Source organism: Rhinatrema bivittatum, chromosome 7 (assembly GCF_901001135.1).
Source record: "Rhinatrema bivittatum chromosome 7, aRhiBiv1.1, whole genome shotgun sequence".
In the NCBI taxonomy this organism is placed as follows: Eukaryota; Metazoa; Chordata; class Amphibia; order Gymnophiona; family Rhinatrematidae; genus Rhinatrema; species Rhinatrema bivittatum.
The window spans coordinates 304,784,516-304,811,754 of NC_042621.1; the positions used below are offsets into that span (position 1 = coordinate 304,784,516).

Consider the following 27,239-nt stretch of genomic DNA (forward strand, 5'->3'; position numbering starts at 1 on the left):
AGCGCGGGAGGCAAGGCCGAAGGCCCTGCCGTTTCCCGCGCCATTTCGCGGCCCGTGGCCAAAATGGCCGCCACTCCCGCGCTAAGCGGGAAAAGCTCTTGGGGCTTTTCTGCAGCGCCCCCCCCGCGCGAAGGCGATCGCGCGGGCCGAAAACGAGCCCCCCGAGGCGCCCCAGACGTCCCCTCTCCGCCCGGGATGCAGGCCGCGCACAGACTGTCGCGCGAAAGACGCGCGCGCGCCGAGCCACAGGCCCGGCAGACGGAGCCGCGAGGCATGCCGGCGAAGAGGCGCGAAAACGGGGCAGCAGGAGCGACGAAAAATAAAGAAAAAAATTCGAACGGCCTCCCCCAGTCGGCGGCGCCCCCCCTGCGAGCGGCGACGCGAAGCAAGAGAGAGCCGGCACAAAATAAAAAACAAACCTTTTTTTTTTTTTTTTTTTTTTAACAAAAAAGCCTGTCGCTGTCCACGGTCCTGGAGCCCTAATCCAGCAGGGGTGAGTGAACCGGGCTCCCCGGTGTCACCCCTGACGCTGCTACTAGGCCAGCTGGGTCCTCGACCCTAGCAGCGGCCTCAACCAGGGGGGGGTGGTCCCCTCAGAACCTCACAACCCCCCTGGGAGGCAGGGCGAAGGGACCTAAGTGACAATTTAGAAAAAATTTCCCAAATAGAAAACACCGTAGCCTAAACTGGCCTAACGAAATCAAAAGAACCGACCCTGACGGAGTACCAGAACCAGGGCAGGCAGGGCTGTGACCGGACCTGCACCATCTACTGGAGACAGAGTAAGACTGAGGGGCTGTGACTGGCACAGGGGCATATATGGCTCCGCCCACAAGTTTTAGTCTGTCTCCATCTACTGGTGCGGAGTCACAACCCAGGTGTCCTGGACTGATCCTGGTACGTACAGGGAATTCTGTTTACATAAAAAAAATGCAAACCAGCACAATTTAAACTTCAGGACAACACTCTGTTTTGCTTCACCTGACAGAGGGACCAGTCACATGCGAAGATCCTCCTCTCTCGCCATCTCTAAACCTGCTGAGAAGCTGCCTCCAAGGCTGAGCTTCTCCTACCTACCAGCAGGGGGCATCTCTGTACCCAGCCCCCATATCATGCAGGCCCTTGGGAGCAATAAACCAAGCTAGGATCCTCCAACTCAGGGGCCTCCTGAAAGGGAAGTCCTTCTCGGCATACACAATCTAACCAAAGATGATCTTCCTCAGTGCAACCTCGTGGGAGAAACGGAAGGAGAAAACGTAGGCCCGGCATCCTGACCGCACTACAGAAGCCATGTTTGCATGCAAGTCACCTGAACTAGCAGAAGTCAAATGAACCTACCTGCATCCCCTTCCCTGGGCCTGTACCCATGGCTCTGGCAAAGATCCCTGACCCTGTCCTCAATGTCCATCTGTCAGCTAGACTGTGAGCTCCACAAACAGGGACTTGTCTCTTCCGTGTGTCTGCAGCTGCACCCACCTTGTAGCACTATTTAAAATGTTGAGTAGTCATAATTGATTCAATAAAAGCTAGGAGGCAGGAAATGGCTCTCACCAATCCATACATCCATTAAGCTGGCTCGTCTAGCTCTGACATAGCATGTCTACCTGTGCCCATCCACACCTCTAACATGCCCACCTCTGATCTCTACGTGCATGTGTGTGTGTGTGTGCAAGCACATTATGTAAGATGTCTACCTGTGCCCATTCACGCCTCTTACATGCCCACCTCTGATCTCTACGTGCATGTGTGTGTGTGTGTGTGCAAGCACATTACGTACGATGTCTACCTGTGCCCATCCATGCCTCTAACATACCCACCTCTGATCTCTACGTGCATGTGTGTGTGTGTGCAAGCACATTATGTAAGATGTCTACCTGTGCCCATCCACGCCTCTTACATGCCCACCTCTGATCTCTACGTGCGTGTGTGTATGTGCGTGTGCAAACACATTATGTAAGATGTCTACCTGTGCCCATTCACGCTTCTTACATGCCCACCTCTGATCTCTACGTGCATGTGTGTGCGTGTGCAAGCATTTTATGTAAGATGTCTACCTGTGCCTATCCACGCCTCTAACATGCCCACCTCTGATCTCTACGTGCATGTGTGTGCGTGTGCAAGCACATTATGTATGATGTCTACCTGTGCCCATCCACGCCTCTAACATGCTCACCTCTGATCTCTACGTGTGTGTGTGTGCAAGCACATTATGTAAGATGTCTACCTGTGCCCATCTACGCCTCTAACATGCCCACCTCTGATCTCTACGTGCATGTGCGTGTGCAAGCACATTATGTAAGATGTCTACCTGTGCCTATCCACGCCTTTTACATGCCTACCTCTGATCTCTACATGCATGTGTGTGTGTGTGTGTGCAAGCATTTTATGTAAGATGTCTACCTGTGCCTATCCACGCCTTTTACATGCCCACCTCTGATCTCTACGTGCATGTGCGTGTGCAAGCATTTTATGTAAGATGTCTACCTGTGCCTATCCACGCCTTTTACATGCCTACCTCTGATCTCTACATGCATGTGTGTGTGTGTGTGTGCAAGCATTTTATGTAAGATGTCTACCTGTGCCCATCCACGCCTCTAACATGCCCACCTCTGATCTCTACATGCATGTGTGTGTGTGTGTGTGTGTGCAAGCACATTATGTAAGATGTCTACCTGTGCCCATCCACGCCTCTAACATGCCCACCTCTGATCTCTACATGCATGTGTGTGCGTGTGCAAGCACATTATGTAAGATGTCTACCTGTGCCCATCCACGCCTCTAACATGCCCACCTCTGATCTCTACATGCATGTGTGTGTGTGTGTGTGTGGAAGCACATTATGTAAGATGTCTAGCGATGCAACATCTATAGTCAGCTTGCAGCAGGAGCACCGGTACAAGGGAGTGTGAGTCAGTTCACTAAATAAAAGGAGCACCTGAGAGGCTGAAATAAGCGGGCTTTTATTTAAGGGAGAATACTGCGTGACACGGGGGGGGACGGGCCAACTGAGAAAGACAGACAATGTCTCACCTTTGCTCCGGCCGTCTTCGACACCCCTATGACACTGCCATCCTTGTCCACAACCTGGATCCCATTGTCAACTTCTGTTGCTCTAACGACTGCCAGGTTAAAGGCACTCAGGAGGGCTATGGGGGGGAGAAGGGCAGAGGGTTATTATGAGAAAAAACAGCGCACTCTGATTTCTTATCAAGAAATGAAAAATCCCCACCTTGCTAATCTACTGCTGCTACCCGCCTCTCTCTACCCCATGCATCTCTCAGAGGACGGCTCTAGCACCCGCACTGGTCCTAGGCCTCTGAGGAGGCTTAACGCCTCCTGACCCCTGACCTGTACCATCTCCGGGAGACCGACGACCTCCACGAAAGGACTGCGGACGACCAGAGCTTTGCCTGGACCCAGGGGGGAGGAACAGGTTTACCAGAACGAAAACGCCGAGAATCCCTAAAACGAGCTCAGGAAGGAAAAACCTTCTTACTCTGCTTCCTACCTTCCGGCAGCCCCCTTAGTCTCCCCCGATAACTTCACCAACTCGGTCCGAATCCTCCCCAAACAGGAGTTTTCCCTTGAGGAGGAGATTACGGAGCTGCACCTTAAGAGGACAAGTCCGCCCATCAGTTGCGTAGCCATAACAGCCTGCGAGCCGCCGCAGAGGAAACCGTACCGCGCGCAGAGGTGCGAACCAAATCACAGGCAGCCTCCGGCACATAAGCCACTCCCGCCTCAAGGGCAAAGAGTCGCCCGCTGCCACCGCCTGCGCAACCTTCTGCACCCAACACAGAGGGGCGCGCTGCATCACGCTGGCACACACCGCCGCGCGCAGGCCGAGCGCGAGACCTCAAACAAAACGCTTCAGCTGAATTTCCAGTGTGCGGTCCTGCATGTCTTTCAAAGCAGCCGCCCCAGCCGCCGGGACTGTCGTCTTCTCCGTGACTGCCGAAAAGGCCGCATCCACCCGTGGCACTTTCAGAAGGTCCAAGGTCTCCAGAGAGAGAGAGAGGGGGCAAATTTCAGCCATCGCTCGGCCCACTTTCAAGCCGGAATCAGGAGAGCCCCACTCCTTTGTCACCAACTTGCTGATCTTCTTGGGCAGGGGAAAGGCGATTGTCGGCCCCCGCAGACCATCGAGCACCGGGTCGATTCCCTCACTTTTCAACTCTTCTTGGGAGACCTTAACCCCCAACTCTTCTAAAATTTGGGGAATCAACGGGCGCAGCTCCTCCAGCTTGAACAGCCGGACAACTCGAGGGTCATCCCCCTCCGGGATTGGGAATCCATCCAAGGCTGGGTCATCCGTGTCGGGATCTCCCAGGTCTGGGGAGGGATCAGATCCCGGGTCAGTCCCCTGCGTGTCTGGGGGGCCACCTTGCAGCACCCCATAGCAACCCTGCTGGAGGCCGGGTCACCCCGCGCCTGACAGAGACCCAGGGGCCGCAGGGGATCCTTAGAAGAACGTTTGGATCCCCCGCTGGATGGGTCCACCTGATGGCTCTGCTGTCCTTTTAATTCCAGGTCTCTGATTGGCCAAAAAAGCCTAATGAAGAAGCAGAACAAATTCAGGCGAGAAGTCCACAGGCTGCTCCCCCACCCTCTGTGGGGGCTCGGGCTGTACAGCGTCGTCTAGAGGCGGGCAAACCAGCTCCATAGGGGAAAGGGGGGAGGGGAATCCCCCCGGCACCACAAGGTCAGAAGCCTCGACTTCAGAGGCAGAGGCAGGAGGCCTAGCCTAACTGAGCGGGCCCCTCCCAAGGGGCCCTCCTCTCCCGACCCGCAGTTAACGCAGAGAGAGTGTGGCATGCGGCCATCTTGGATTCTGGCGCCATGCAGCAAACCGCGGGAGAGCTCCGACAAAAACGGCACCCACCGAAAAGGAATCCCACTCTGCCACCCGCTGGTGGACCAAAGCTCCTGCAGACCAAGGCCCGCAGCTGCCTGCCTCGAAAGTGTCACTCACACTGCGGGACGTGAGAAAGAACCAGCGCACGCCCCAAAAGAGCAGAGGGAGCTCCCTCCCTTCAGCAAGCGATCGTGTCTGATGTCATCAACCTCCTGGGAGAGAAGCAAACAAAGGCGAGCCACCAAGGAGCAACAAGAAGTGATCTGCAAGGTCAAATGCTTGCTTAAGGATAGTCTCATTCTTTTTATCATGACCATCCTTCAAGGCCACTCCTCCTTCCACAGGAATAGTGGTCCGCTTGGAGACTGCACACACAAGTGCATCTACTTTTGGAAAACGTAAGCGCTTTCTTACCACTGGATCCAGAGGTATAGGTCTTCCAAAACCCAACCCCATTTGAAATTAGCCTCTGGGGTGCCCCACTCAAGATCAACCAATTCTCGCATGGCCTCCATCACGGGGAAAAAACAAGAGGCTTTACGCAAGGAAACCAAAATGGGATTTCTCTTCGGCTCAGACACTGAACCTGTGGGGGCTGGGAGATCAGAGCTGGCAGTTCATCTCTATGAAAGAACCATAGCACAGTTCTATACGGTTCTAACCCTGGAGGAATTTCACCATCCTAAAAAGTGTCAGGATCAACGTCATCATCCATGCCACCCGGATCCCTATCCAGAGGTCCCGCTGCCGCTCTAGGAATACTCCGGCCCTTGACAGAAGATCCAAGCAAGGATCCTACCTGCACCTCTGCTCTGGGAGCATTGGACAGGCCTGAGGACTGCACCTGAACAAAGCATTGCAACCCCTGGAAAAATTCTACCCAGGAGATACCTGAGGTGATTTCACTGAGCTGAGGAACCAGTTAGGGGAGTTCCAAAATTAGGCGCCGCACCCGAGTCATCTTTACCCAGACCCACATCCGGCTGGGAAGAACCAGGCTTAGTGAAATCAGAGGAAGACAATTCTCCCTGAGCATCCAAACAGTGCGGGCACAAATCGGCGGGCACTCCTGGCTGAGATGCCCGAATATGACAAGCAGAGCAGCGAGAAAGAGGCTTAGGCTTCTTAGGTGCAGGCGCCATTCTGGCCAACAGTGCACTGAGCGGCAGCCGGAGGCATGCGTCTCGCTGTTTTGGGTTTTTTCATATGTGCACTCAACCTTAGTGCAAAAACATTATGCGTCCAACACTTAGGATTCACACACCTAGGCGCCCAAAAATAAGCGCCCAAAAAACAGTACTACTTGTGTGCAGAGGAAGGGGAGTGGCCACTAAGGCATCGCTTAACAAGGGCACAGACTGCAAGGCAAAAACTTGTGCGTCCCAAAACTGGCTGCACAACCTGGGCGCACAGCACATGCCCATGCCGGACCGACAATCAAGTAGAGGGCAGCCTTAGAAAGCGCGTGAAATGCTGTTGCGGCCTAACCACGCGGTGCGCAGCGAACATCCTTGGAGCGGGGCCTAGTCTAAGGAGGCCGCTCAACCCACCAGGCTGCCCACGTCCCTCGACCTCCCATGGAGCGGGATGAACACTGGACTGGCGCACCGAGCCCGGAGAGCAGGAGGTAGGAAGCCCTGCACAACCAAAAACCTCTTCCTAAGTCTCTGTATAAGCTTAATGGAGCTCGGCCTTGCCTGGTGAGTACAGAGAAGGTCTCTGGCTGCGGGGGAAGAGGGCATGGGCCGTCAGCGCCTCGCTCGGCTTCCTGCACCCGCCACCTTTCAGTTAAGTCCACACCGGCTGAAACCTGCTACCAGACCAAGGGACCACGGAAATCACCTCAGGAATTCTCAACCTGCAATCCATTGGAGTCCAGAAGCTGCGCTATCCTCAGATTTAGCAGTGATTCCATTAGTTTCCTCACCACAGAGGTCAGACTGACCGGCCTGTAGTTCCCAGTCTCCTATTTACTTCCACTGTTATGTACAGGAACCACACCCGACCCTCTCCAGTCCTCCAGGCCTACTCCAGACTCTAAGGAAGCACTGAAAAGGTCACCAGCGGAGTTGCCAGGACATCTCTAAGTTCCCTCAGTACCCTTGAGAGTATCCCATCCGGCCCCATCACCTTATCTAATTTAGCCCCTCAGGAAAACACTGTTGCAAAAATCAATTGAGGTTTACCTCACTTCCAGTCTTATTTGTGTTTGTTTTATGGGGTCCTGCTCCAGGACCTTCCACAGTGAACACCAAACAGAAATATTTGTTAAGCGATTTTGCCTTTTCCTCATCAGCCTCTGCATATTCCTCCCCTTCACCTCCGTGTCTCACAATGAGACTTTTGCACTTCCTTCTATCACTAACAGATCTAAAAAAAAGTTTTGTACCCTGTTATTGTATTTGCTATTTCTCTTCCATCTGAATCTTTGCATTCCTGACTACTTTCTCAGCTTCTCTTAACCTTTCCAGATTTTATCGCCGGTCTTCCTCTTTCTGTGATCTCTTGTAGTTTATGAACGCTAACCTTTCCTACCTCACCTTTTCAGCTGCTTCTTTAGAAAACCCTAACGGTCTCTTTCCTCTTCCCTTTATTTACTTTCCTAACAGAAAGATGAGTTGCCCTCATGATATCTCCTTTTAGTTTTGCCCACGGCCCTTCCCATCCAACACTTGACCACTCAGCTTTCTTAGATCACTCATCTTCTGCATCATCTGATAAGAACATCCCTGCTGCAGATCGTAACGTCAACCACAAAGTGAGAAATATTTCCCTATTAACGCTTCTGTGATCTGTCAGGAGCTGAAGGGTTCGGAGGCCTGAGGCAGTAACGTCCGAGGGGGTCCTGGCAGAGAAGCAACGTTTGGTCACAAAGGCAACAGCAGTGAGGGCCACAGGGAGGAGCGAGGTCCTGGCTCAAGTCAGCTGTTTCGGGGGGGGGGGGCGGGGCTATAGAACCGAACGGCCGATGGCAGAGCGAGACCCAGCAGGGAATCACAGTGCGAGATTGCACAGCGATTGTGAGATAGACGTCCCCCCCGTCTACGCAGAACAGGCAATTCTGAACACATTGACTCACACTGGAGCCAGCACTAATCCTGGCGGCACGCCATCGATGAGCCATTTCCTTTGCATGACCTATTTACCAGCATGCTCCACTGCTTTCCATCGCAGGACCCACCCCCAGGCTCCTCCGTTTATTTTGGTGCCCAAAATCTTACTGAAGTCCAAGGGCGCCATGTCCGGCATTCCCGCTAATCGAATTCCTGGAGAAAGTGCAGGCCGGGTCTGTGCATGCACCCGACCCGTTACTCACTGTGGAGAGGGACAGGTAAGAGGCTCCTGAAGAAGGTCTGCAGAGCTGGTTTATGCAGACTGTACCGACTGAGCAGGATCTGAGGAGTGGCCTGGAAGAACAAAAGGAGGAGAGAGAGGACGTCAAAGGGGGGAAAAAGCCAGACTTGCAAGCCTCCATCCCACCGTATCCGTGGCCAGAGGAGCTATGACCCTCAGGAAGTTGTGGGGTAGCAGAGCGCGCTTGCTCCCCGGGGTTCTCAAGACGTCAGGGCCTGCCTCCCGGTCTTCAGATACCAGAAGGCAGTGTGCGTCTGGGGCGGGGGCGGGGGCGGGCCGGGCGGGGCTGGGTACAGAGCCCTCGGGAAAGCCGGGCGCGCCCAGATCGTGCCAGCTGCGAGAGTGCCACAGCTGCGAGTGTGCCACAGCTGCGAGAGTGCCACAGCTGCGAGAGTGCCACAGCTGTGGCCTGCTCCAGCACCTGGCACATCTGGAAGCAACGGCTTAAACAATACCTGCACATCTTAACTCTGACCCTGCGAGCAATACATTTTCACACACCGTAAGCACCATCCAAACACCGCAGGAACTCAGGTTATCTTACGTTGTATAAAGAAAAAGCCACAGCCTCCTGATTTCTGATACCTGGGCTCACTCACCCCTGAACAAGCTCCGAAAGAGACGGCACCGATGCAAAGCAGAGCCTGCTTCTGCGGGAAGGCTTTCTCCTGGGGGGGGAGGAATTAATGATCAGCACGGGGCGACCGGCTCCCGCCCCCAGAGCCCCCCCCCACATCATCAACACAGGGAGAGCGGCCCCTCCCCCAGAGCCCCCCCACGCCCTCAGCACAGGGAGAGCGGCCCCTCCCCCAGAGGCCCCCATCGCCCTCAGCACAGAGAGAGCGGCCCCTCCCCAGAGCCCCCCCCCACGCCCTCAGCACAGGGAGAGCGGCCCCCGCCCCCAGAGCGCCCCCCCACGCCCTCAGCACAGGGAGAGCGGCCCCTCCCCCAGAGCCCCCCCACGCCCTCAACACAGGGAGAGCGGCCCCTCCCCCAGAGCCCCCCCACACCCTCAGCACAGGGAGAGCGGCCCCTCCCCCAGAGGCCCCCAACGCCCTCAGCACAGGGAGAGCGGCCCCCCCCCCCAGCGCCCCCCCACGCCCTCAGCACAGGGAGAGCGGCCCCTCCCCCAGAGCCCCCCCACGCCCTCAGCACAGGGAGAGCGGCCCCTCCCCCGGGCCCCCCCACGCCCTCAGCACAGGGAGAGCGGCCCCTCCCCCGAGCCCCCCCACGCCCTCAGCACGGGGAGAGCGGCCCCCGCCCCCGAGCCCCCCCACGCCCTCAGCACGGGGAGAGCGGCCCCTCCCCCCAGAGCCCCCCCACGCCCTCAGCACGGGGAGAGTGACCCCCCCCCCAGAGCCCCCCCACGCCCCCAGCACGGGGAGAGCGGCCCCTCCCCCCAGGAGCCCCCCCACGCCCCCAGCACGGGGAGAGCGGCCCCTCCCCCCAGAGCCCCCCCACGCCCCCAGCACGGGGAGAGCGGCCCCCAGAGCCCCCCCAGCACGGGGAGAGCGGCCCCCGCCCCCAGAGCCCCCCCACGCCCCCAGCACGGGGAGAGCGGCCCCCGCCCCCAGAGCCCCCCCCACGCCCTCAGCACGGGGAGAGCGGCCCCCGCCCCCCAGAGCCCCCCCACGCCCTCAGCACGGGGAGAGCGGCCCCCGCCCCCCAGAGCGGCCCCCACCCCCAGAGCCCCCCCACGCCCCCAGCACAGGGAGAGCGGCCCCTCCCCCCAGAGCCCCCCCACGCCCTCAGCACAGGGAGAGCGGCCCCTCCCCCCAGAGCCCCCCCACGCCCTCAGCACAGGGAGAGCGGCCCCTCCCCCCAGAGCCCCCCCACGCCCTCAGCACAGGGAGAGCGGCCCCTCCCCCAGAGCCCCCCCACAGTGACCTGCTCCCAGCCCCTCAGCCCCCCCACAGTGACCGGCTCCCACCTCTGTGTGTGCTGCCTCCTATCCCCCAGGGTGAGACTTACCACGGATGTGGCGTTGCCATTTGCTGCATTGAAGCCAGCGCTGTACAAATGGAAGATGAACTGCAGAAAATAAAAGTGGAAAAGAAAGTCCAACAGTGCTACAGGTCCTGTGCGGCTGATGAATCAGAGAGCAGAGGCTTCTCACCTGCCAGCAGAGCGCCAGCTTCACCTTCTTGTGGGGCAGGAAAGAGCCAACAACCTTGCACAATGGACAAAAAGCGGGAATGAAAATTACGTTCCAGCAAATGCCCCCGCCCCAAAGAGCTTACAGTCTGGGACTGAGCACGACAGAGTTAGACAGTGAGGGGGGGTCTCCGGGCCTGGATATCCAAACTGCCCCTCCGGTAATCTCGGGGGGGGGGGAGAGGTGAATGAATCTCTCCCTACAGGGAGCTGAACGCCCAACGCTGCTCCTGCGCTACCTCGGCTGAAGCTCCCACTATTCACCCCACGGACGCCACAGGCCTTTCTGACGCTAGCCAAAGCTTGAGAGAAAAAAAACAGGATTCCCCCCACTGCAAAACCCTCTCACCATTCCCAGGATCCTCCCCGGTCTCTCTCCCCACCCCCATCAGTAAAACATAGGCCAATACTGCAGGAAAAACAACAAAACTAAGTCATTTATTAAAAAATAACTCCTTCACAAGTGAGAAAGCTGCCTTCAGACCCCCCTCCCTCCCCATCGCTTCTTTAACGAGAGGACGCACGGAGAGGCCTCTCTCGTCATGGGGCACAAAAAAAAAAACCAACCAAAACCCAAAGCACTTGCTAAAAAAAGTGTCTGAAGTGCACTGGGTAATCGGGACTCCCGAAAAGCTTTCTGAACAAGCTGGAAATAAGATGTGAAGCCAGAATGAAAGCCCCCAGGCGACAGGAGCCTCCCTGTGACTAAGCAGACGCAGCCGTTTTAACGGCGTCTCCTCCGGCCGGGATGCGGGAGCGTTTACTGCCCGGCCGTGTCGGGGACCGCCGGACGCCGGCTCTCAGGGCACCGCTGGCGGAGGCGCGCAGGTTTTGCTTTACGCTGGTTCTCACACCACGGCTACGATGTACTCTTTTTGATGGGTATATTACATTTATTTTATTTTATTTAAACATTTTTATATACCGGCATTCGTTGTGGACATCATGTCGGTTTACAGTAAACAGGTTAAGTTTGGAAAATTACATTTTAACAGGGAAGTCAAAACTGGGAGAGGGGGTAACGATGTAAACAAAAACCAAGGTTCCTCGCGGAGAGGAGATGGAGTATAACAGAACATAGTTCCTCAATATGAGAAAAAAGGGAGTAGACGTATTGTGGTCAACATTTCTTCATACACTACCACTGACTTTCAAAAAGCAGGGAGGAGGCGGTTCATGATTATTCTTAACAATATACGAAACCACCTCCTTCCTCGGTAAGATATCTTTTATTGAAGGAGTACGCACAGTTGTGTCACTTTACAGTGTATGGATAAGTAGTGGGTGCTATTTGGCAGCGGTTACATCGGGAGTCAGAACCAAGCAGGACGACCGGCAGGCAGAAGGGTTCCCGTCTGCGTGACCAGAGGTAACTCTGTGTCCCCGACACTGGGCCGAGCTGCCAAGAAAGTCTCCAAGCTCCCTTACTACCCTCGCATGTATCCCATCCGGCCCCATCGCCTATCACCTCATGAACACGCTGATCTGAAAATCGACTGAGGTTTACCTCACTTTCAATCTCATTTGTGTTTGTTTTATGGGGTCCTGCTCCAGCACCTTCCACAGTGATCACTGAACAGAAAGATTTGTTAAGCAATCCTGCTTTTTCCTCATCAGCCTCTGCATATTCCTCCTCTTCACCTCTGAGTCTCACAATGACACTTTTGCACTTCCTTCTATCACTAACAGATCTAAAGGAATCTATCACTAACAGATCTAAAGGAATTGGATAGAGGAAGAGAGCTCGATATCATATACTTGGATTTCAGCAAAGCTTTTGATACGGTTCCGCACAGGAGACTGGTGAATAAAACGAGAAGCTTGGGAGTGAGTGCCGAGGTGGTGACCTGGATTGCAAATTGGTTGACGGACAGAAGACAATGTGTGATGGTAAATGGAACCTTCTCTGAAGAGAGAGCGGTTTTTTAAGTGGTGTACCGCAAGGATCGGTGTTGGGACCGGTCCTGTTCAATATCTTTGTGAGCGACATTGCGGACGGGATAGAAGGTAAGGTTTGTCTTTTTGCGGATGACACTAAGATCTGCAACAGAGTGGACACGCCGGAAGGAGTGGAGAGAATGAGACGGGATCTAAGGAAACTGGAAGAGTGGTCGAAGATATGGCAGCTGAGATTCAATGCCAAGAAGTGCAAAGTCATGCATATGGGGAGTGGAAATCCAAATGAACTGTATTCAATGGGGGGGGAAAGGCTGATGTGCACGGAGCAGGAGAGGGACCTTGGGGTGATGGTGTCTAATGATCTGAAGTCGGCGAAACAATGCGACAAGGCGATAGCTAAAGCCAGAAGAATGCTGGGCTGCATAGAGAGAGGAATATCGAGTAAGAAAAGGGAAGTGATTATTCCCTTGTACAGGTCCTTGGTGAGGCCTCACCTGGAGTACTGTGTTCAGTTCTGGAGACCGTACCTTCAAAAGACAAAGACAAGATGGAGGCGGGTACAGAGAAGGGCGACCAGGAAGGTGGAGGATCTTCATCGGATGACGTACGAGGAGAGATTGAAGAATCTAAATATGTACACCCTGGAGGAAAGGAGGAGCAGAGGTGATATGATACAGACTTTCAGATACTTGAAAGGTGTTAATGATCAAAAGACAACGACAAACCTTTTCCTAAGGAAAAAAATCAGCAGAACCAGGGGTCACGATTTGAAGCTCCAGGGAGGAAGATTCAGAACCAATGTCAGGAAGTATTTCTTCACGGAGAGGGTGGTGGATGCCTGGAATGCCCTTCCGGAGGATGTGGTGAAGACCAGAACTGTGAAGGACTTCAAAGGGGCATGGGATAAACACTGTGGATCCATAAAGTCAAGAGGCTGCCAATGAAGAGTGGGTGACTCGCCAGAATGATGGCTACTGCCTGGAGTCAATACCCTTATTAAATAAACATACACAGGCGTGACTCCAACATCGCTCTAAGCTTCAACAGCAAGAGGAAATGTGGAAAAAAGGATTCACACTCACAAAGAGGGGAGTAGCTGGCTTGTTATGGCGGTTACTACCCCAAATCAAATAAGCCTGATACTTCACTTTCAATGCATATACAGCATAGTTCTCTGATTCAACGGCAGGGGAGAAGAAAAGAGGGTTCGCACTCACAAAGCGGGGAGTAGCTGGCTTGTTACGGCGGTTACTACCCCAAACCAAATGGGCCTGATACTTCACTTTCGATGCACATCCAGCATGGCTCTCTGCTTCAACGGCATGGGAGAAGACTTATACGTCACGCATATCCAGCATAGCTCCCTGCTTCAACGGCAGGGGAGAAGAAAAACAACCAATAAGGGCTAATAACATAGTCTGGGTAAAACAAATAAGCATGGGTGCAGCTTGCTTATTGCAGCGGCTACTACCCCAAACTAATCAAGCTAGATATTTCACTTGGATGTAGCTCCATCACTGCTCTCTACATTAAAGGTGGGGATGGAAGGGAAATAGAACCAAGAGCTAAGAGAAACAGATAAGTATGAGAGGAAATATGTGTGAAGCTTGCTGGGCAGACTAGATGGGCCATTTGGTCTTCTTCTGCCGTCATTTCTATGTTTCTATAAACAAGTCTTGTCACCTTGTTTTACCGCATTTACTATTTTTTTTCTTTTCTTCTATTTGAGTTTTTGCATTCCTGACTACTTTCCAAGCTTCTCTTAATTTTTCCAGGTATCGTCGCCTGACTTCCTCTTTCTTTTGTAGTTTACGAACGCGAAGCTTTTCTCCTTTACCTTTTCGGCTGCTTCTTTAGAACTCCATAGCAGCTTTTTTTCTCATTTTTTTTTTTACTTTCCCAACAAAAAGATGAGTTGCCCTCATGATATCTCCTTTTAGTACTGCCCACGGCTCTTCTACTTCCCCTAGATTTTCCCATCCAGCTAACGACTCCCTGAGGTTCTCCCCCATTTTAACAAAGTTACTCTTCCTGACGGCGGGACCCTCGCCTGCCTGCCTGCCCTCTAATACTGAAGCGGTTCCCTGTACATTTCTGGCACATCCCACAGTAAAGTCTGCTGCAGTCCGGTTTGGATGAAAGAAAAGCAGGATATAAAAGGCACACTGCAACCTTTACTCACCAATGGAGCTGCCACGAGCAGTAAGGCTGGAATTTAAAAATAAACACATTTCACAACCAACGCACGGCTGGAGAATTCACCTGCTGGTAATGCTCCAAGGGAAGTGCTCAAAATGAATTATTTGTAGAGCAGAACAGCGTCCGCAGCCCCCTACAAGATGCTCACAACTGTCCCTGCCCCGTGGAAGTGACAGACCAAGCTTGACCTCAGGGAGGTTCAGTGCACGGGGGGCATACTGCCGGATTCATGGCTTTTCTTTTTCTTTTAATTACCTCTTTATTAATTATTCATCATGGACATGAAAATTAATATCACATTCTGACTGATACACAGAGAACAAGGAAAATTATGCAGAAAAAAAAATATTACAGTGCACTGTAAGCCCTTCCTAACAGCCAGAATCCAAGCCCACATCTTGGGAGAATAATAAGCAAATAATAAAAAAGAAAAATTACAATTCTGGATTGCTACAAATAAAATAAAAATTAAGTGGCTCCTTCCCCAAAATCAAGTGACTTCAGCAGTTTGTAAACCTGAGGATTTATCATCCAGGAAGGTCTCTAAGTGAGGCGGATGAAGAAACACAAAATGAATTTCCTTGGTTCGTTTCTATACATTTGCAGGGAAGACTTAAGGTGAAAAAAAGTAGCCTCAGGGGAAACCGTTCTCTGCTTAAGAGAAAGAAATAATTTCCTACGATACTATGTTTCACGAGAGACATCTGGATACACAAAAACCTTCTGATCACAAATATTTACAGCCTTAAATCTGAAATACTGTTTAAATATTAACTCTTTATCCAATTCAGAGACAAAGGAAGCTAACAAAGTAGCTCTTTTAGATATCATCTCTCGAGCATCCTGGAGAAATGCAGATGAATCTGTACCACTGGCTGAAACCAGTGACTTCTTCTTTTAATGCAGGAAGATAATAACTCTTAGACAACTTTTTCTCTTTATCCTGGACAATATGTAATAGCTCAGTTATATATATTTTTTAAAGAGTTCTATCGATGACAATAATCTATATTTTGAAAAGTTTACAAATCTTACATTTTTATCTCCAATAGCATTATCTAATTTCTCAATCCTACTGTGCAGGGTTAGGCAATCCCTAACATTTGCAGTTACTCAGACTGTGTATATTCTTTCTGGACTGGCTAGTTGTTTACCATCTGTTCCTCGATCGCAGCGATTCTGGCACCCCCAGAAAATGCACACAATTGTAAAGCAGACTCCATCCTAGAAACTGCTTTCCAAATGTCTCTAAGAGTCACGCTCGTTGGTTCTTCCAGATCTCCTGGTAAACAGGACTTACCCAAAGGCTGATTAACAGCGACCGGAATCGGGACTGAAGGCCCTCAGTGCATAGCTCCCAAGGATGAGATTGTTCATCGTCAACCTGTAGGACAACCACTAGGCAGAGACAGGGGAAAACTGATCCGAGGTCCTTGCTGGAAATTCAGATCAACTTGGCCAATTTTGGGAGAAGCTCCTGATCCCAGTCGGGGATCAGGAGGAGGTGCGTCATCGGGGGATGAGACCTCTGCGCCACTCACGGCTCACCCTACGATTCCCCCCCCGGCAGATGCTGAAAACAGTTATGGGGCCAAGAAGCGAACTATCACCGCTCACACAGTGACCTCCAGCAGCAAGGGTGAAAGCTGCAGGACCCGCCCTATACTCAGGAGAGAAATGGAAAACAGAACAGCTCTCTCACAGGAAGCAGTAATGTATGATGGCTCCCTGATGAAAGACAGATGGAACAATGAAAGGAGAGAGCCCATACACAATGGATCCCTGATGAAAGTCAGATGAGAAAGAGACGCCATGCTTGTTGGCTCCCTGGCGAGAATTCATGGGATTGAGTATGACAAGAGGTCACAGAAAAATCAGTATATTAAGGAGAAGAAACAACTTTCCCAGCGGAGATTCTGAGAGGTGAAAGTCTGCTGCAAGAGCACGAGACTCACCTGGGGGTCTGAAGGGCACAGGAATTATGTTCCCAGTATCCGGATGCACAGAACACTAAATTAAAGCAAACAAGAAAGCATTAGGTCAAAGGGTTATCAAGGCCGGGCATGCTGCCAAACCCGTGGGCCTTCCATCCAGCCCCTTCCCCTGCCAGACCTGCAGTCCCTCCCACAGCGGTACTCGTGTTTCTGGCGGTGGCAGCAGGAAGCCGAGCATTCACAGAATACCACCTTCTCCGTGCTTCCTTGTGGGAATCCATAATAATAATATTAGTAGTAGTTTGATTTATCGCATCATCGTGCGAGGTAATCAAAGCAATGTACATATATAAATACAAAAAAACATACATGAGAAAAAAAATACATCATAAAATCAAAATCAATCAAAAACATACAGCTAATTAAAAAAATAAAACAAGTGAAACAATATCATAAATAATAAAATCAACATAATAAAATATAGCTGGGCCTGTGCATATAAAACCTGTCAGCACATTCCTGAAGGAAAAGTCAATAAACAATAGCCAGGTGGACTCAGGGAAACCTCCGCTTATACCTGGGAGTCACCAATGAGGAACTGGATCCACTTTTTGGGATCTGCCGGGTACTTGCTAGTAACCGGGTCTGGCCACTGTCAGAGACAGGATGCTGGGCTCGATGGACCTTTGTTCTGTCCCAGCACAGCTCAGCTTATCATATTGTCTTAACATTGAGGACCTCTGCCAAGGCAAGAGATGAGTCCAGAGGGACACCATCGTATGACACGGAAACAGCTCTCAGAGTTGTTGATTTCCTGTATTAAGATCTCTCTCCTCCAGGGACGGGGCAAATCAGGCAAGCTATAGGCTTTTATACTCACTAGATTCAGATTCCAGGCTTCTTTCACCTAAGCAGAGAAACAGAGTTGACAGCAGATAAGGACCACCAGATCTAAGCTTTAAGCCAACAGTTAATTCATCCAAACGGATGGAGCTGGGTGTGTACCAGGGTAATACGAATGCTCATAACTTTACATACCCCTGGCAGCATTTGCAAGAAATTTTAAGAAAACAAGAGTGATCAGACAAAACATGTCTGTTATTTTTAATGTGTTTCAAATTAAAACTATTATGCATCCCAAAATAGCACAATCATTCAAACAAACCATAGCAATAAGGGAGATAATAAAATGGCCCTGTTCAAACATTTGCATACCTTGAATGTTTGGGCTGATAATATTCACTCAAGTTGACACACACAGGTTTTTGGGGGGTTTTTTAAACTTCAAATACAAATTAAGTACTTGCTTGATCCAAATAAGATAGAAAGAGGGAGAAAGTAGACTTTCCCCAAACAATCTAGCTATCTAGAGGGGAGCCGCATGGTCTGCCAACTGCATCTGCTGGAGATAGAGAAATACTGAAGGGATGCAGGGTGAGCACTGTCCTGATACAGGATATCCTTTTAGTTTTTTCTCTGTCTCCATCTGCTGGTCAGGAGGCTCAACCCACTGTCTGGATTGATCTGGGTACGTACAGGGAATGGTAGGTATCCATCCCTGTGCCTTGTTTGATTGTAATTAGTGTCTGTGTATAAACAGTCAATGAGTTTCTTAACCCTTGTGCATTTTCATCCAGGGCTGCACTGACTTTGGTGGTTATTGAAGCAAGGAGAAAGCAAAAGAACTGTCAAAGGATCTGCGAGCAGAACCTCCTGCGACTCCGGAAAACCCAGACGTGGGTCGTGACGGGGGCCAGGAGAAAGGCACCGAAACATCCACATAAAGAACGTTTCCCTGCTCACGCTCTCGTAATGCATCCTCTCTCACCCCACCGAGAGCCAGCAGCTTCGGTTTTCAAACGAACCAAAAGTGCCAATTAAAGGCGTCCATGCAATAGACCGGCGGTCCTGCGTACCTGCAGCAGCGCCAGGTAAAGGCTGCGCCCAGACCTACCTTTCCGTCGTGGGTAGAATCCCTGCCAGGCTCCGCCACGCTGTCCAACAAGATTATGGAATTTTTTATTTCTCCCTAAATGCAAAAAAGTGACAGGGGATTTACAACTTTCACATTTTTTAAATTCTCATTTTGTTGTGAATAAGCAGGAAGAGACGGCAGTAATACAGAAGGTTCTCTCTTATACTGCATATATAGGAAAACAACTAAATCTGAATTCAGGGATGGTGAGACTATTTCCATTTTGTTCTTTACTTTTTTATTTTTAAGCACCTATGAAAATGGAGGAGGAAAGAAGAGAGTATACACTTTTGTAGAAACCACAATCTATTGCTGCATGTAGAGCTAATTAGAGAGAGAGAGAGAGAGCGCTCCAGCACCGCCAGGGAGAAGGAAACCGTCAGGTTCTGGTACTTTACCCTGAAATACTGACATGAAAAGTTTATTTATTTTGACCCTACATTTCCTCTACCTCCTTTGGGCTTCTAATTCAGTCAAAATTGGTCTCTATTAGGCTTTCATTCACAACTGCCCAGGGCTTCCCCATTTTTATATCCCCCTTCCACCTCAGCCCAATCATCACAGCAACAGTACTCGGCCAATGGTCAAACCACGGCTTCTTCCAGAACTCTGCTAACGTGGACCCTAAGTCAGGACTCTGTGTGTCACTTTTGAGTGATGGTTAAGACCCTCTCTCCCCATCCCAAGAGACTGTGAACATTGCTATTGCAGTATCCCCAGTTTTAGTTAACATGAGGAGAAGTCTAGCACAGGAATTGATCCCACATTTTCCTCATGACATTGCAGAGGGCTGGCTCTGAGATTGTTAGCTTCTATACCAAAGTGGATGTCGAAATATGTTTTAAATATTTTTTTCCACAACTTTCTTAATTTTTAAAAAAACAATTCTAATACATATTATAAAATGTCTCAATTGTGAAGAGGCATCAAACAGGCTGCTAGAAAAACACAAATCTCTTCAAGATCAACGCCTTGACCTTCATAAGAAGAACATAAGAAAATGCATTGCTGGGTCAGAGCAAGGGTCCATCAAGCCCAGCGTCCTGTTTCCAACAGAGGCCAAACCAGGCCACAAGCACCTGGCAATTACCCAAACACTAAGAAGATCCCATGCTACTGATGCAATTAATAGCAGTGGCTATTCCCTAAGTAAACTTGATTAATAGCTGTTAATGGACTTCTCCTCCAAGAAAACTTATCCAAACCATTTTTTAACCCAGCTACACTAACTGCACTAACCACATCCTCTGGCAACAAATTCCAGAGCTTTATTGTGCATTGAGTGAAAAAGAATTTTCTCCAATTAATCTTAAATGTGCCACATAACTTCATGGAGTGCCCCCTAGTCCTTCTATTATTCGAAAGTGTAAGTAACCGAGTCACATCTACTCGTTCAAGACCTCTCATGATCTTAAACACCTCTATCATATCCCCCCTCAGCCGTCTCTTCTCCTAGCTGAACAGCCCTAACCTCTTCAGCCTTTCCTCATAACTATATCTTTTTTGAGATGTGGCGGCCAGAATTGTACACAGTATTCAAGGTGCGGTCTCACCATGGAGCGATATAGAGGCATTATGACATTTTCCGTTCTATTAACCATTCTCTTCCTAATTCCTAACATTCTGTTTGCTTTTTTGACTGCTGCAGCACACTGAGCCGACGATTTTAAAGTATTATCCACTATGATGCCTAGATCTCTTTCTTGGGTGGTAGCTCCTAATATGGAACCTAACATCGTGTAACTACAGCAAGGGTTATTTTTCCCTATATGCAATACCTTGCAGTTGTCCACATTAAATTTCATCTGCCATTTGGACGCCCAATCTTCCAGTCTTGCAAGGTCCCCCTGTAATGTATCACAATCCGCTTGTGATTTAACTACTCTGAATAATTTTGTATCATCCGCAAATTTGATAACCTCACTCGTCGTATTCCTTTCCAGATCATTTATAAATATATTGAAAAGCACCGGTCCAAGTACAGATCCCTGAGGCACTCCACTGTTTACCCTTTTCCACTGAGAAATTGACCATTTAATCCTACTCTCTGTTTCCTGTTTTTTAACCAGTTTGTAATCCACGAAAGGACATCGCCTCCTATCCCATGACTTTTCAGTTTTCATAGAAGCCTCTCAAGAGGGACTTTGTCAAACGCCTTCTGAAAATCCAAATACACCACATCTACCGGTTCACCTTTATCCACATGTTTATTAACCCCTTCAAAAAAATGAAGCAGATTTGTTAGGCAAGACTTCCCTTGGGTAAATCCAGGTTGACTGTGTCCCATTAAACCATGTCTTTCTATATGCTCTACGATTTTGGTCTTGAGAATAGTTTCCACTATTTTTCCCGGCAATGAAGTCAGGCTCACTGGTCTGTAGTTTCCCAGATCTCCCATGGAGCCCTTTTTAAATATTGGGGTTACATTAGCTATCCTCCAGTCTTCAGGTACAATGGATGATTTTAATGATAGGTTACAAATTTTTTTTTTTTTAATTTACGTTTTTATTCTTTTCCAACAGTGGAGTACAAACAACCATCATGTAAAAATACACTGGGTACAGAAAACCACTGTAATCACAGCAAGTAAACACACTGTCAAATAGACTAAGCTGACCCCCCCCCTCCCCTTGCCCTCCCCCACTCCCCAGGTAATAGGTTACCAGTCCAATGCCAAAACATCCAAAAGAGTAGGTTACAAATTTTAACTAAGAGATCTGAAATTTCATTTTTTAGTTCCTTCAGAACCCTAGGATGCATATCATCCGGTCCAGGTGATTTGCTACTCTTTAGTTTGTCAATCTGGCCTACTACATCTTCCAGGTTCACAGTGATTTCGTTCAGTTCATCTGACTCATCACCCCTGAAAACCATCTCCGGAACTGGTATCTCCCCAACATCCTCATTAGTAAACACGGAGGCAAATAATTCATTTAGTCTTTCTGCAATGGCCTTATCTTCCCTAAGAGCCCCTTTAACCCCTCAATCATCTAATGGTCATCATATGGTCATCATATTCCTCAGAGGTTTTTTGTAGAAATAGTGCATTTCAAAATCAAAGTGCCAGAAAAAACAAAAGGAAAATTTAGTGTATATAAAAAGTTACTTAGCTGTACTCAACATGAAAAGGACCTCTAAGAGACGCAAGCAGTTGTATAAATCCAAACTTTTATGTATATAAACTCTTGTTTTTATCAAAACCTCTCTGTCAACTGTTGAGCGAATCCTTAGTCTGGGCAAGTCCACACATCGATGTTTCAAATAATGGTGCATCAGGGACGCCGAACGTTGGGGAACAGCATAACCGAGAAGCGAAGTAATGTTTTGTACACACTAAATCCTCCTTTGGTTTTCTGTGGAACTCGGATTTTGAAATGTACTATTTCCTAAAAACGAACTTCTGAGGCATATGATGAAGGTCAAGGCATCGCTCTAGAAGAGAAGAGATTTGTGTTTTTCTAGCCACCTGTTTGATGCCTCTTCACAACTGAGACATTTTATAGCAAAATTGTTTTTCAAAAAAATATTAATAAAGTTGTGGAAAAAAAATGTTGTGGATTTTTTTCTCTCTCATCTGTAGTCTTACAGCTCCTATACCATACATTGGCATTGGAAATGCACTGGGCATTGTCAACATACCTGATTCTGAAGCTAATTATTTTAAGGATTTACCTGTTAATTTCCGTTCCATTAGTTCTGCCAGACCAGTCCAGACAAGTGGGTTATGTCCACTTGCCTCCTGAGGGGGCGAGAGAAAAAAAAAGCTGAATTCACTTCCTCTGTAGGGCTCCAGCAGACGGTGCATTCCCAGGAAGGCTACAGGCTCAGGTTCCCCGTGGTGCACAAGCCAAATCTTGGGGATGCTCCAAGCAATGGTCTTGTTGGGACTGATTCTCCCTTCCCTCTCTCACCAAATCCTGTGTTCCACTAAGAATTAAATCTAAAATAGCTCCCTCTCTTGTTGGTTCCTGAACCAATTGCTCCATGAAGCAGTCATTTATTACATCCAGGAATTTTATGTCTCTAGCAAGTCCTGATGTTACATTTACCCAGTCAATATTGGGGAAATTGAAATCTCCCATTTTTATTGCACTGCCAAATTGGTTTGCTTCCCTGATTTCTCTTAGCATTTCATCATCTGTCTGACCATTTTGTCCAGGTGGATGGTAGTATACTCCTATCACTATACTCTTACCCAGCACACATGGGATTTCTACCCATATAGATTCTACTGAGCGTTTACTCTCTTGTATGATCTTTATCCTGTTGGACTCTATACCCTCCCGGACATAAGGTGCCATACCCCCACCAAGTTGATCCTCCCTATCATTGCGATATAATTTGTACCCTGATATAGCACTGTCCCATTGGTTATCCTCCTTCCACCAAGTCTCTGTGATGCCAATTATGTCAGTCTCATTTGCTGCTATACACTCTAACTCTCCCATCTTACTTCTTAGACTTCTGGCATTGGCATACAGACATTTCAAAGTGTGGTTTTTGCTTGTTTTAACAACCTGCTTTTCAGTTGTTAGGGATAATTCGGAAATCATTAGCTTTGGTGATTTTTTACATATAGGCACATGGACTACGTTTGCTTTTGGCGGAACCTCTCTGTTGGGATGCCCTAACTCTCCTGTTTCATTAGTATCCTTCAAGGATACATTTCTCCGAACCATGCACTGCTGAGTGACTGTCGGCTTTCCCCCTTGTTCTAGTTTAAAAGCTGCTTTATCTCCTTTTTGAAAGTTAGTGCCAGCAGCTTGGTTCCACTCTGATTAAGGTGGAGCCCATCCTTTTGGAAAAGTCTCCCCTTTCCCCAAATGTTTCCCCAGTTCCTTACAAAGCTGAATCCCTCTTCCTTGCACCATCGTCTCATCCACGCATTGAGACTCCGGAGCTCTGCCTGCCTCTGGGGACCTGCGCGTGGAACAGGGAGCATTTCAGAGAATGCTACCCTGGAGGTTCTGGATTTCAGCTTCCTACCTAAGTCCTAAATTTGGCTTCCAGAACCTCTCTCCCCCACATTTTCCTATGTCGTTGGTGCCCACATGAACCACAACAGCCGGCTCCTCCCCAGCACTGTCTATAATCCTATCTAGGTGACGTGTGAGGTCTGCCACCTTCACACCAGGTAGGCAAGTTACCAGGTGATCCTCACGCCCACCAGCCACCCTGCTATCTACATTCCTAATAATCGAATCACCAACTATGACGGCCGACCTAACCCTTCCCTCCTGGGCAGTAGCCCTGGGAGACTTGTCCTCAGTGTGAGAGGACAATACATCACCTGGAGAGCAGGCCCTTGCTACAGGATCACTTCCTGCTACTCCAGGGTGATGTTCTCCTACTGGGAGACCTTTCTGATCCAAGGCAGCACTGGGGCTGCCAGAATGGATTTGGGACTTGGCTACTATGTCCCTGAAGGTCTCATCAATGTACCTCTCTGTCTGCCTCAGCTCCTCCAGGTCTGCCACTCTAGCCTCCAGAGATCGGCCCATATTTGCCTTTTTAATTCTGTCCATAAATAAATAAATAAAATTTGAATTTTTGCATTCCTGACTACTTTCCAAGCTTCTCTTACCTTTCCCAGACATCGTCACCTGCCTTCCTCTTTCTGCAATCTCTTGTACTTTATGAATACGAACGTCTTCGCCCTGATCTTTCAGCTGCTTCTTTAGAAAACCCTAACGGTCTCTTTCCTCTTCCCTTTATTTACTTTCCTAACAGAAAGATGAGTTGCCCTCATGATATCGCCTTCTAGTTTTGCCCACGGCCCTTCTACTTCCCCTAGATTTCCCCCATCCAGCTAACGACTCCCTGAGAAAGTTAACACATATAAAGAGATTTAAATGTGAGATGAAAGCATGGTTTGTTTAAAAATGCATATAACCTTGTTTAAGAGAGAGAGAATTTATTGAGCTATGAACAGCAATATTAATGATGAGAGCTATATCTAGCTTGGAAGCAAGAAGGATTAAATGTGACAATCTGTGTCGTATTGACTGCTATGTATTAATTTATGTATATTATTTACTGTTTTTATTTCATTATTTTATTTTTATTTTATAAATTGTATTTTTATTTTTAATATAATGGATGTTATTTGTAAACCGTTGTGATCTTGACATGGAATGAAGGTATATAAAATGTTTAAATAAATAAACCTTCATCTCACATATCCTAATATTGAACCACACCGTCCGCTGGTCACTGGCTGCCAGATGATCGTCCATTACAATATCAGAGATAATGTCCCCGCTGGTGAGCACCAGGCCCAGTATCGCCCCCTCCCGTGTGGGCTCAGTTACCAGTTGACAGCACCGTCCTCCCTGCTTCTAGGATACGCCGCGGCTGGGATGTCCCAATACTAAATCAAGCAAGCCAGGCTCTTTATGTCCCTCGTCCCTCCAACAGACGAATGGGAAAATTCTCTCAGAGACCTATATTTTCCCTACAGCTCCAATTCTTTACCGAGTTATTATTTCAGCAGGCATCCCGCCTCTCTGCTAGCAGAATGAATTTCTCTCTCCCCCTCCCTCAAGCTCTTCCCCATTACCTCTCAGTGTTGGGAGATGGGATCTTCTCAGGGCGAGACACCCGATTCCAGACTACGAGGGGCCTGGAGTCCCTTCCCAGGGAAGAGAAGGTTAGAGTGCTGGAGCACCTGTGGAGGACTGTCCTTGTTTTAAGGCCACACACACAATCGGCGGATGGAAACACATCGGTCAGGGACCCCCATAAGTCTGAGTCTCTGCTTAAATTATGTTTTCTCTCATCGTCAGGCAGCTATCTTCAATGGCTTCGTGACTCGGGTCCTCCCGCACTGGGTCCAGCACCCCTCGGGTAACAGCGTGCTGGGGGGGGGGGGGGGAGGGGGTCTGCAGCTCCCAGACAGATTAACGGCAGCGAGTCTCGCACGCTGGAGATAAGCGATGAAGGAGCTTCTTTGCTCGGCTCCCCCGTACAGTCTTGCTGGGCTCCTTCAAAGTGGGGACCCAATGTTTACTGCCAGCAGAGCACCAGCCACTGAAATCCCAACCTTGCTGTACAGTCTTACCCTCTCCGAGCGAGGACTCTCTTCTGGGGTAGTCCTGCAAGTAATGAGGGGCTGGGAGGGATTTTAAAATGGCTTGAATCCCAAAATTTGCTTTAAAATGTAGCTAAAACGGCGAGGCTCCTTGTGGGAGGTAAGGAGGAGATTTCTGATTCTTTGTGGCAAGAAGTCATAAGGGGAAAGATTTGAGGTGCCGGTGGGACAACGAGTTCAGTCTTGACCCCCACATCTCTCTTAGACAATTGAGCGTTGGGCTTTTCCGCTTTTGGAGAGGTGGTTCAAGCCTTAAGTTGCCTCTTGTTTGATTACGTTAACTCGTTGTTCGTTGGCCTCCCAGAAGAGCGCGTGCTAGTCCTGTACTACTGCACTTACTCTGGTGACTCCCCTGAAGAGCGCACTCAGGTTTAAGATGCTAACTCTAATGTTTAAAGCGCTGCATGGGGGAGAGCTAAATATCTCCAGGACTGCATTGGGAGTTCTGTCCCTAAGCGCGATTTGCGCTGGCAGCACGAGGCTTCATGCCAGGATATCTGTACGACGGCGCATCGGAAGAGGAGGAGTCTGGTTAGAGGGCCGGAGCTCTGCAACTCAGCCCCCCCCAGGAAGTGAGCTTGGAAACAAATTATCTGGGTTTGAGAAAGAAGGATTTTAATAATGCCTTTGGACCGGCTGATGGTTTCTGCTAGGGTTTGTGGAACTGATATGTGTGCTGTTGTATAAGATTATGATGTTACTTTATGTTATTTATTTTTGTTTTATATTGCACTGTATTGTATGTATTGTTCTGTGCACCGCTCTGATCACACTTGTTTCTGCTTTAGCGGTATAAAAGAATTGAGGAATCAATATATAAATAAAATAAGTTTAGAAACCTTCAAAGACCAGCTGCGGGTGTTTATCAACAGCTCCTCCCCCGGCCCTGGGCAGGGCCATTTCAGAGGCTACAAGCAATGCTCAGGCAGCTCGCTCCCTTCTTTGGGGCGGGAGTCCAGGACGATGGGTTCAGCTGGAGCAGACCCCTCCTTGTTGCCGGCTCCTTCCCGGCGACTCTTGGAGTCTTCTGCTCTGGGTGGGGGGAGGGAGTTCCCTGTTGTGCTCGGTGAAGGTCTTGGGGGAGAGGTGGCATTACTATGGCGCTAAAGGTTGAAGGATCCTTCTAGAAGTAATGCGAATCACAACTTAACCACCGAGGAATATTTCCAGATACTTTATTCCAGGACGCTGTAGAGCTCGGTCCCCCGACACGGACCATGTTTCGCCACAAGGTCTGGGCTGTGTAGGCCAGGGCAGGGATGGCCATTTTCAAGTCTGCCGTCGGTCACCTTTGAGATGTTTGTAGGTGATCAGTATCTTCTTGAAAAGGTATCTGGTCTATTAATGTGTGTCAAAGTGGTTTTTAAGGCATTGATTTCAGGAGGCATCAAGGAGATGAGCACTTTGGCCCACTCCAGGAAGAGAGTTTGCAGGTCCCAGAGGGCTGAGGACATAGGAGTCCTCGTAAGCAGAGTCACCATCTGCCTTTTCAGAGGATAATGGCAGGTCAGTGCCCATCTTCATTTTATCCCTGCTCTAAGCACATCACTGAGGGTGGGAGAGACTACACCTTAAGACACAGGACTTCCCAGAGCAACGGTGGCTTCCTCACTCCCAGTCTGGGTAGAGCTTGGGTGTGTCACACTTGTCTGGACTGGTCTGGCATAGACGATATGGAAGGTGAAATTTCAATGTATCTGTTAATTTCTTTTTTTAGTCCTGCCAGACCAGTCCAGATCCAACCAAGGAAAGCCACAGCAATCAAAGGCTCTCAGACTT

At 49.4% G+C, this 27,239-nt stretch overlaps 1 protein-coding gene across 5 annotated transcripts in view; it reads right to left on the reverse strand.

Annotated features, from left to right (window-relative positions):
- SFXN4 (sideroflexin 4) overlaps window positions 1-27,239 on the reverse strand; it is a 52,480-nt gene that overhangs the window by 21,935 nt on the left and 3,306 nt on the right. For 2 of the 5 annotated variants that reach the window (XM_029610514.1, XM_029610516.1), the window contains 9 exons: window positions 18,350-18,424; window positions 17,276-17,302; window positions 16,417-16,471; window positions 14,445-14,470; window positions 10,326-10,379; window positions 10,181-10,240; window positions 8,809-8,877; window positions 8,172-8,262; window positions 3,031-3,146 (listed from right to left, as the gene is read on the reverse strand). In XM_029610514.1, the coding sequence (XP_029466374.1) occupies window positions 3,031-3,146; window positions 8,172-8,262; window positions 8,809-8,877; window positions 10,181-10,240; window positions 10,326-10,379; window positions 14,445-14,470; window positions 16,417-16,471; window positions 17,276-17,302; window positions 18,350-18,424 (573 nt within the window). The remainder of the gene's footprint in view (window positions 1-3,030; window positions 3,147-8,171; window positions 8,263-8,808; window positions 8,878-10,180; window positions 10,241-10,325; window positions 10,380-14,444; window positions 14,471-16,416; window positions 16,472-17,275; window positions 17,303-18,349; window positions 18,425-27,239) is intronic. The other 3 variants (XM_029610517.1, XM_029610515.1, XM_029610518.1) reach the window with 3 other exon arrangements.